An 11,050-nucleotide genomic window follows, 5' to 3' on the forward strand; every position below is an offset into this window, starting at 1 on the left:
TTATCCAGGAAGTGACATCACCATGGTATCCAGGAAGTGAAGCCTTGATGCAGTAGTAAGTGCAGGGAAAAAAGCTCTTTATAAGCATTTCCCATAATAAGTTTATATTGGGGATTTGTATAACTTTTGGAGGGCAATACTTAAATAAAAAATTTCGCCAGATTTCTCTTTTAAGATACCATGAATAAGGTATAGACTGCTGAAACATGTCAGATTATTAGATCCGCATTGATGCATCATTAAAAGAAAGATGAACCTGCTTGTAGCCTCCTCTGGACATGCCGGAATTCATGTGTTATAATAAGCCTGTTCCATATAGATGAGTCCAGCGTGTAACACATGCAGAACGCCTGCAGCCAGATCAATGGGGAGAAGCTGAGAGTGATAATGATGAGAGTTATGGGAGAAAGGTCAGCGGCATCAATATGTGAATTCTCTCCAGGGCCGTCGATATTGTTCTTTTTTTTTTTCTGAACAATGTACTAAAGAAACAGACAGAGAATATTTTTCACGGAAAATCATGATGAATCGATAATCTGCCTAATAATGTATGTCTACAGCCCAGAATACTGATATGACGGTATTAGCAGCATTCACTGTGCACTGTAACATGATGAGAGTTAGAATCCTGATGATCTGTACAAGCTTCTCCAGACGCATTCCAATTCTTAATGGAACATTGGAAAAAAAGTTCACTATTTCAGGACTTCAATCTCGAAGCTGAGCGAATAAAGTGCTGTCCGCCACTCGTGTGCGGTGGAATCCCAGGACCGACAGGTCTTTACTCTTGTGTAAGAAGTGAACGTATCGAAGGCCAGGTCCATAAGACTTGAATATATGGGAAACCTGAAACATAGAATGAGCCTCTGAGAATGGAGTTGTGTCCTTATAACCGGATTGTTTCATGTCTATCTATATAATGTATGAGTGGGAGCTGCTCTTATAGAAGGGGACCCCAAGACTATATGTAGTGTCCCACTACGGGTGGTTCTTTTGTCTTTACACAAACAGGTTAAACCAGTTCACTCAGGTGCCACAGTGCAGTTTGTTGCTGTGCCCTGCTCCAGCCACTAGGTGTCCCATTCCCCCAGTGCACAGCTCCAGTTCATATAGGAAAGTTTAACCTGTTTTAGGGCCGTATAACACAGAGAAATAATCTTCTGAATCAGGACGATTAAGCTGATTATTGCTCCAGGTAATAGAGAGCGCGATCAGTGGATGAAACAATCATTGGCTGATTGTTTCTTTAGGTCCTGACCTAAAATCATCGGGCATCGGGCGTGCATTGCTACATGTAATAGCAATGCGCAGACGACGGCTGATGATTGTAGTATACAATAATAACCCTTACCACATACCCTGGTGTCCACGGGGGCCTTCCCAGTGTCTGCAGCTCTGCCTGACAGGCCGCCGGCCACGGCCTGTGACTGGCTGAGCGGCCGGCAGCCTGCTAGTGCAGAGAAGACAGAGCAGCAGGCACTGGGAAGGCCCCTGAGGAACCAGGCAACATGGTAAGACTAGTTATTACTTTATTATTTTATACTAATGGCAAGGGCTACACGGACATCGCTAATAATGTCCATACAGCCTTTGCTGCCCGATAGTCGGCCCGTCTAATTGCTCAGTAAACGAGTGCCGATCTAGCGGTTTACGATCGAGCCGTCTAATAGGACTCTTATACTCTTTGCTCTCAGACTTCCTCTGTAGTTAGTTGGTAATATGGCTGTAGACCAGTGAGGAGTCAGAGAAGTCTAGTTCCAGGTCCAGAGAGAAACACCACAGCAGTTATGTGCTAGAACTTAGCCAGAGAAATCGGAAACACCCTTGCCTACGCCATGGATCTTCACTTCAGAACAGTCACCTCCTAAGAGAGGAAGAGGGACTGATTCAAAGTAAAGCACAGATTGCATGTTAGCTGCTCTCTACTGACAACGCTCAACTACTTGGGAAAACTTTTTACTAGTTAGCTTCAACCAGAGACAGAGGCTGGGACTTGTACTACCACACAGGACGGTCACCGATAACTGTGCAGGCAGGCGGAGCTCCCCTCCCCCATAGAGAACACATGCCAAACATACATAGACAACTACTGAAGGTGTTGCACCTTCAAACGACAACCTGTCATAGGGATTTATCACTTGCTACATATCCTTTTGCCGTCTATGCTACTCACCATGTTCCACCCCTTCGGTTCCCCGCTCATGTCATTTTCGGGGGTCAGGTCCAGTTGAGCTAGAATGGTTTTCTTGTCCTCTGCCAGCAGCTTGACGTGAAGCTCATAGACGTATTTGTGGAGTTTGCTGTCTTCATACCTGTATAACATACGCATGGAACATTCATCCAGTGATGATTAGTCCTACCTGTATAATATTTTGAGGGTATTTACCCCGAAAATAACAAATCTGTGCAGATATTAGGAAGTCAATCTATCTCTTTATGTTCCAGAAACTCACCAGTCCAGAACATAGATATCTGGCTGATAGGAGTCCAACAACCCGGGCCAAAGACCTTCAGAGCTGAGATCCAACATCTGCTCCTTCACACACCAACTGCAGATACCAAGAACACAAAACATCAGAACATGTAATGCTTGATACTGCCATATGCTGCCATGCCTAATGTCCCACCCTGCACTCTATAATACAGAGTATCGGCAAAAATTCCTTTATTGGTGTTCAGGCAAGATGGTCGCTCCTATAATCATGCACAGAAAATGATCACACCAGCATAGTTGAAAAGCGCAGTACTGTTCATGACCAGCAGGTGGCAATGTGTTGCATTATGATTTATTCTTGCGCATTAGCAACATGTGTAGTTCCCTTTACCTGGATAACACAAGCTGACTACATGACAATATAAGGTCAATTATATTCTATGAGTATCATACTAAAAAAAATATTGTACATGAATGTTACTATCACATTGCATAGCCAAACTAGTAGTGATAGGATCAGGCCCACATTTGATAGGCTTAATATTTTTGCTTATTTAAACATAACTTTTTATATGTTGCTGCCCATGGTGAGACTAACAATTCCTTCCATAGTTGTTATTATCTATTCAGTCTCCTTCCCCCAGTTCTGAACTGCTGCTTTCTGCTGAAGACACAAAAAACTGTGTGTAAGCGTCTCCCCCTCCTCCCCCGCCCTTACAAGATGGCTGATGTAAACAAGTCCATGTCTGCAACTTTGTAGCTTCTTTTTAATGCTGGGAGTTCATCAGCAACTTGTCCCCAAATTAACCCTCCCAACATTACAAAGAAGCTACAAAGTTACAGATACAGTCAGGGACTTGTTTAGATCAGCCATCTTGGAAGAAAAAGAGGAGATGAAGATGGAGAGAAAAGCTCACACACAGTTTTTTGTATCTTCAGCAGAAAGCAGCAGCTCAGAACTGGGGGAAGGAGACAGAATAGATAATAATTATGGAAGGAATTATTAGTCTCACTACGGGCTGTAAAATAGGAAAAGTTATGTTTGAACAAAATACCCCTTTAATTCCTATTCTTTAAAAGAGTTCAAAAGATTTTCAGTGAATAAATTGTTTCTAGTTTTTACATTTTTTTATAAAATTGTATAACTTTGTAATGTAAAAATATCTTTAGATATAATATAAAGAAACTGTAAATATTTTTCATTGAGTGGCAGCAGTAAGGGATGACCTGGCTCCTCTGCTACAACCAATGGCTGTGTCAATAACTGCAGGGCTGCTCAAGCTTTGGTTACATATTGCTGGTGCTGCTGAATGCAGCACTTGTAATACTGACTGAGTAACTCCTGATGTCTATTATAATGTTTGTTGGCATCAAAATATTCACTACACTTGGGGAAGCTGTCTGCATCCGTAGTGTTGCAGCTGCGGCACAGTGTAGAACAATGAGCAGGGATAACCTTGCTTCCTACAGGGTGCAGCAGCTGCAGCATTAGCCTCTCGGCCAGCTTCCTCAAGTGTAATGTCTATTCTAATACTAACATGCATCATATAGACATCAGAGGAGGCTCAGTATCTACATGCAGCAGCGCTAGTAATAAATGGCTGTTCTGGGACCAGAGCTTGTGCTGCCCTGCAGTTCCCGACACGGCCATGTCATTTCCTATGGAGCATGCAAGGAAGCCAAGAAGAAGCCAAAAGGAATGCATACATGGGCTACAGTTCTCTATGAGGCTATAACACAGTAGCGCATGTGAATTTTTAGACTTTTCTATGTAGTGGACAAGGATAGAGGGTGGGTAAGTGATGGGGTCACCCACCTGTACTCGGGCAGATAACAGACCACCACACCTGGAGGAACGTTACTTCTGTCCACAGGGATTTCTTCAGTACTTATTTGCCACCCGCTGAAGTCACCTGAGAAGACAAGTGTGTGCAGTGAGAATCTATGAAGAACCTCAAGACAAGATCATCTGGGAGCCCTTAAAGGGGTACTCCAGACAAAATCTTTTTCTTTCAAATCAACTGGTTTTAGAAAGTTATATAGATTTGTAATATACTTCTATTTAAAAAAATCTGAAATCTTCCCATACTTATCAGCTGCTGTATGTACCGCAGGAAATGTTGTTTTCTTTCCAGTCTGACACAGTGCTCTCTACTGCCACCTCTGTCCATGTCAGGAACTGTCCAGAGCAGTAGGTAATCCCCATAAAAAACCTCTCCTGCTCTAAGCAGAGGTGGCAGCAGAGAGCACTGTGTCAGACTAAAAAGAAAATAACTTTTCCTGCAGGACATACAGCAGCTGATAAGTATGGGAAGACTTGAGATTTTTAAATAGAAGTAAATGGCAAATCTATATAACTTCCTGAAACCAGTTGATTTGAAAGAAAAAAGAGTTTTACTAGATAACCCCTTTAAATGAATGGAAGTAGAGTGGTAGGATGTAATAAAGGACATACTGACTGATGACCTGGGAGCCCTTAGCTGGTAGTTTGGTGGTGACATAATGAAGAACATGAAGATGACCTCAGAGCCCTAATATAGTAGTAGGGTGGGGATGTAATAAAGAACATACTGACACTGGTGACCTCGGAGCCCTTAGATGGTAGTAAGGTGGGGACGTAATAAAGAACAAATACAGACAAGAGGCCTCTGTTCATAACAAATACACAAGGAAATGGCAAGTGATAAAAAAAAATGTGTATTTATTTTTTCAGTCAGAGACAGAAGAAAATCCCTGCTGAGAGACACAAGAGATTATAGTGGATGACACCATAGACTAATACAATACACCAGGGAATGTTCTCTGCAAGTCAATGAAAAGCATACTGGGTCAGCATGACCAAACAGGAACCAGTGTAGTATCACTCATCAGAAGACATGGTATTATACAGGAGAAGGCCTCGGCCTTACAGACCTTACTCCTATTATTGTGGCCCCAACCACGCAACATTTTTGACATATCTCTGTGATACATCAAACGTTTATTAACTCCTCTCTGTTATGCCCTGACATAGTGTTAGTGAAATTGTGCTGCATTGCACGAGCTGGTATTATGTTATGGGATGGTTTACAGACAACTACTATAGATGGCGTAGGAGCACGGCCCAGGCTCTCTCTCCTGCACATAGCACTAGCTAAGCCCCACCCCCCACTAGCTGTGTTCCCTCTTGGTGCCTCTGTTATTCAAAACAGACTGAGCCTAACAACAGGCAGTGGACATAAGAGAGCATGCAGGTCAGACACCTGGTGGCTAAAACTTTTTTAAAGGAGAAGTCTGGTGAAAATTTTTATTAAAGTATTGTATTGCCCCCAAAAGTTATACAAATGATCAATATACACTTATTACGGGAAATGCTTATAAAGTGCTTTTTTTCTGCACTTACTACTGCATCAAGGCTTTACTTCCTGGGTAAAAATGGTGATGTCACTTCCTGGATAACATGGTGATGTCACTTCCTGGATACCATGGTGATGTCACTTCCTGGATAAAATGGTGATGTCACCACCCGACTCCCAGAGCTGTGCAGGCTGTGGCTGCTGAAGAGGATGATGGCAGGGGGATGCTCCGTGTCTCTCCAGTGTCCTGTGTTCCTCAGTGTCCCCCTGCCATCATCCTCTCCAGCAGCCACAGCCCGCACAGCTCTGGGAGTCGGGTTGTGACATCACCATTTTATCCAGGAAGTGACATCACCATGTTATCCCGGAAGTGACATCACCATGTTATCCAGGAAGTGACATCACCATGTTATCCATGAAGTGACATCACCATGTTATCCATGAAGTGACATCACCATGTTAGCCAGGAAGTGACATCACCATGTTGTCCAGGAAGTGACATCACCATGTTATCCAGGAAGTGACATCACCATGTTATCCCGGAAGTGAAGCCTTGATGCAGTAGTAAGTGCAAGAACCATAGCAGACCATAGCAAGTATTACCCCGAGTACTGTCATTGTATGGCCAACCCTTCTGACGTTGCTCATTTCTATTCTCTGAATAGAAGGTGGACCATAGACTTGAGGACTTTAGAGTCTACTGGAACCATAAGATCTGTCCACAAGTAATTTCAGGGCGTTGTGAATGCAAATAAGAAACATGGAAAGTATGGGAAAAATACGTAGGGAGTGAGGGCGGAAGATGAGAGGACCTATATCGCAGGCCGAGCAGGTAGAAACATGATCAGAGCTGAAGCATAAGAGAAGAGAATAATTTCTGACACAGACCTAATGTCTCCAGGGGCTTCTTCTCAGGAGGTGGGTCGAATTCTTCTTGCGGAGGAGGTTGCGAGGTGGATAAACCTATAGAGATAAGACACACATGTGTATACAGGTTACAGCTTGTCCTGCTGAGAGATGACAGGAGAAGAGGAAGCAAGCCGGACAAGAGAGAATTTTTACAATCACAATGTCAACCATGGAGAGAATGAACTCAAAGGTTCTTCACAATTTGGGTTGTTGGTGGTCCAAAGCAGGGGATCCCCCTCTCCATGGTGCTACATAAGTAAAAAGGAAGGAGGCAACAAGAAGAGGAGCAGGGCTTGGTATGGAGGAAGGAGGAGCATGAAACAGCACTGGAGAGGGAGGTTATTGGCTCTGACACATCACATTGCATTGTATTTCGTGAACAGGTACAACCATACAACCATAGACCATACCTTCTGGATTTGGGCATTTCAGGAAGTTCCTTCCAAAAGGTCTCTTCTTGTAGATGTCCTTCCAGTCGGCATTGTCTGGCAGGACAATCGCCCTCTCCGTGAGACGCCATTCCTTCTCACACAACTCCAACCAGCCCTCAGCTGTCTCTGGCTCCTTCTCCAGCGGCAATGGAACACGATGTATAATCTCCTGAATTCTTTCCATTTGTGGATCCTGTTTTGGAATCTTCCATTTGGGTGGTATTGTGGTCTCTTTGGGCTTATCCTGTCCGGCCGCTGCCACTTGGGGCTTTCCTTGTTCCTGGATTGGTGTTATGGACTTCTCTAGTTCTTGGGCTGTTTGTTTGGTCTGCTCCTGTTCTTGAGATGTCACTTGGGGTTTCTCCAGGTCAGGAGATGTAATTGTAGCCTTCTGTTGGTCTTGAATTGTCACTATAGACTTCTCCTGTTCCTGAGATGTTACTTTGGGCTTTTTCAATTCAAGGGCTGTCACATTTGGCTTCTCTTGTACCTGAGCTGTCACATTTGGCTTCTCTTGTACCTGAGCTGTCACATTTGACTTTTCCTGCTCCTGAGCTGTCACTTTGGGTTTTTCCTGAGCAATAACTTTAGGCTTCTCTAGTTCTTGTGTAGTAATTTTAGATTTTGTGTCCTGAACAGTCACCTCGGACTTCTCCTGTTCCTGAACAGTCAGCGTAGGTGTCTTCTGTTCCTGAGCGGTCACTTCACGCTTCTCTCGCACCGGGTCTGTCACTGCAGGCTTCTCTGTTTGCTGAATAGTCTCTTTGAGCTTCTCCTGTACCTGAGCTGTCTCTTTAGGCTTCTCTAATTCCTGAAAAGTTACTTTAGGCTTCTTACGTTTTTCTGCTGTCTCTTTAGGCTTCTCCTGTACCTGAGCTGTCACTATGGGCTTCTCTATTTCCTGAATAGTCACTTTAGGTCTATTTTGTACCTGTGCTGTCACTATGGGCTCCTCCTGTACCTGAGCTGTCTCTTTAGGCTTCCCCTGTACCTGTGCTGTCACTATGGGCTTCTCTACTTCCTGAATAGTCACTTTAGGTCTATTTTGTACCTGGGTTGTTTCTTTCTTCTGTACCTGTACCTGTGCTGTCTCTTCAGGGTTCTCCTGTACTTGAGCTGTCACTATGGGCTTCTCCTGTACCTGAGCTGTCACTATGGGCTTCTCCTGTACCTGAGCTGTCACTATGGGCTTCTCCTGTACCTGAGCTGTCACTATGGGCTTCTCCTGTACCTGAGCTGTCACTATGGGCTTCTCTTGTACCTGAGCTGTAACTATGGGCTTCTCTTGTACCTGCACTGTGGCTATGGGTTTCTCCTGTACCAGTGCTGTCTCTTTAGGCTTCTCTTGTACTTGAGCTGTCACTATGGGCTTCTCTTGTACTTGAGCTGTCACTATGGGCTTTTCTTGTACCTGAGCTGTCACTATGGGCTTCTCTTGTACTTGAGCTGTCACTATGGGCTTCTCCTGTACCTGTGCTGTCTCTATAGGCTTCTCTTGTACCTGAGCTGTCACTATGGGCTTCTCCTGTACCTGAGCTGTCACTATGGGCTTCCCCTGTAACTGTGCTGTCACTATGGGCTTCTCTTGTACCTGGACTGTCTCTTTAGGTTTCTCTTGTACTTGAGCTGTCACTATGGGCTTTTCCTGTACCTGTGCTGTCTCTTTAGGCTTCTCTTGTACCTGAGCTGTCACTATGGGCTTCCCCTGTAACTGTGCTGTCACTATGGGCTTCTCCTGTACCTGTGCTGTCTCTTTAGGCTTCTCTTGTACCTGAGCCGTCACTATGGGCTTCTCCTGTACCTGTGCTGTCTCTTTAGGCTTCTCCTGTACCTGAGCCGTCACTATGGGCTTCTCCTGTACCTGTGCTGTCTCTTTAGGCTTCTCTTGTACCTGAGCTGTCACTATGGGCTTCCCCTGTAACTGTGCTGTCATTATGGGCTTCTCTTGTACCTGGACTGTCTCTTTAGGTTTCTCTTGTACTGCAGCTGTCACTGTAGGCGTCTCTACTTGCTGAATAGTCACTTTAGGCTTCTTTTGTACCTGGGCTGTCACGTCAGTCTTCTCCGGTTCCTTAGCTGCTGATATAGACTTGTATTCCTGAGCAGTCACATTGTGCTCCAGTTTCTCAGCTTCCCTCACATCCATCTGCACTTCTTTAGTTGCCCCTCGCTCCTCAGGTGTCTGTCTCTGTTTCCCACCAGGTTTTGCTCTGTCTTCATCTCTCTTCTTGTGCTCTTCGGCCTTGGCCGCCTCTTTGTTTTTTCCAAACTCTTGCCCCTCATGTGTATAGGAGGCCTTTTGCCAGTTCTCTTTCTGGTCCACTCTCTTCAGCACCTCTGCACCTTCTGCCAGGACTGGGTTACTGCCACCCTCCTGTTTCTGTGCTGGGTTCTCCACTTTTTTCTCTTCTTCCAGTCCTTTGGTAACACTTACAGGAACTTCTGTGTCTTCATTAAATTGAGTCTTTCCAGCCAACTTGGATTCTCCTACCGCCGAGCCGAGAGACTCTCCCCCCAGGCCATCTCTACCTGGGCTCCCGGCTCCCCCCTCTTGCTGTGAGCAGTCACTCATGGTCACGTCTGCTCTCTCTCCTCTTCCAGGTGTTTTTAAGGCGATGCTCCTCCTTCCTGTGGAGGAGACTAGGAGTGTAGGTGTGTGACACGATGAGTAGAGAGGAGGGAGTGTCGGCACAGGAGGCAGCGTCATGTCGTCTACAGAACAAGCATGCCATTGTGTCCAGAGCGACTCCTGCGCTCACATAAGAGACAGGTGACAGCTGTGACATCCACATGCTTCCATATTGACAACCAAGGTCCCACTTGCCCACCAGAGTATAAATGCATTACAAGACAACTCTATTTGGAGTGGATTTGGTCCCCCCGTGCCATCCAATATAGAGAAAGACTACAATGCCAGTAACGGCTCAGGTGTAACAGTATGACTCTATGAACTAATAGGGTCGGGACCCCTCTGGGGGGGGGGGGGGGTGTTACTTATAAAATTTAATTGGCATTTCAAGTTCTTTTAGTGAAAAGGTGAGAGATTCCCTGTCATGTCAGGTTTTTCAGTGAGTGAACACCACAATAAGCAAACATGAGATAACCTGCCCTATAAAAGGTGTTTGCGATAGAGCTGTCTCTTTATAAGGAACACCAGAGGAGCGGTGTATAGGTATATACAGATAGGTGTGATCGCTGTTTCTGTTGCTGAGCTCGTAACTAATGTCCCCTCCCTGGTGACTCACTGGCCTGTGCACTCGGAGGTTGCTGTGCACCTGCATCGCTCCCCACTGTAGGTGTTCTCTTTGGGCACCTCCTTTTAGGACAACAAGGGAGATTTATCAAACATGGTGTAAAGTGAAACTGGCTCAGTTGCCCCTAGCAACCAATCAGATTCCACCTTTCATTTTCCAAAGAGTCTGTGAGGAATGAAAGGTGGAATCTGATTGGTTGCTAGGGGCAACTGAGCCAGTTTTACTGTACACCATGCTTGATAAATCTCTCCCCTCGAGGTGTATATACACAAGATCATACACATATCATACAGTAAGTGCCAGGTTGTGGAAGTTACCTCCTGGGGCCTAGAATACCCATTAATTAAAAAAAAATGCATCCACTTGTTGGTGTGCCATAAAGGGGTTAGCTAGCGCTACAAAAACATGGCCACTTTCTTCCAGCGACAGCACCATTCTTGTCTCCAGCTTGGGCGGGGTTTAGCTGATCAGTTCCATTGAAGTGAATGGAGCTTAATTGCAAACTGCACCTGACCTGGAGACAAAAGTCTTGTTTGTAAGAAAGAAAGTGGCCATGTTTTTGTAACACTAGATAACCCCTTTAAAGAGGACCTGTCACCCCCCATGCCGGGGTGACAGGCTCCCCACCCCCTGTTAGATCCCCCTATACTCACGTGATCCCGCCGGGTCCCGCTTCCTGAGCCGGTC

At 45.2% G+C, this 11,050-nt stretch overlaps 1 protein-coding gene across 1 annotated transcript; it reads right to left on the minus strand.

Annotated features, from left to right (window-relative positions):
- Window positions 1-502: 502 nt before the first annotated feature.
- On the minus strand, window positions 503-10,374 carry LOC138766241 (ribosome-binding protein 1-like). Its single transcript, XM_069943684.1, has 6 exons — window positions 7,089-10,374; window positions 6,658-6,732; window positions 4,251-4,347; window positions 2,454-2,549; window positions 2,174-2,312; window positions 503-846 (listed from the first exon to the last, which is right to left on the minus strand). Exons 1-6 carry the CDS (start codon window positions 9,814-9,816, stop codon window positions 709-711), a joined length of 3,273 nt encoding a protein of 1,090 aa, XP_069799785.1. The 5' UTR covers window positions 9,817-10,374; the 3' UTR covers window positions 503-708.
- Window positions 10,375-11,050: the final 676 nt, after the last annotated feature.

The sequence above is a fragment of the Dendropsophus ebraccatus genome, chromosome 10 (assembly GCF_027789765.1).
Source record: "Dendropsophus ebraccatus isolate aDenEbr1 chromosome 10, aDenEbr1.pat, whole genome shotgun sequence".
NCBI lineage: Eukaryota > Metazoa > Chordata > Amphibia > Anura > Hylidae > Dendropsophus > Dendropsophus ebraccatus.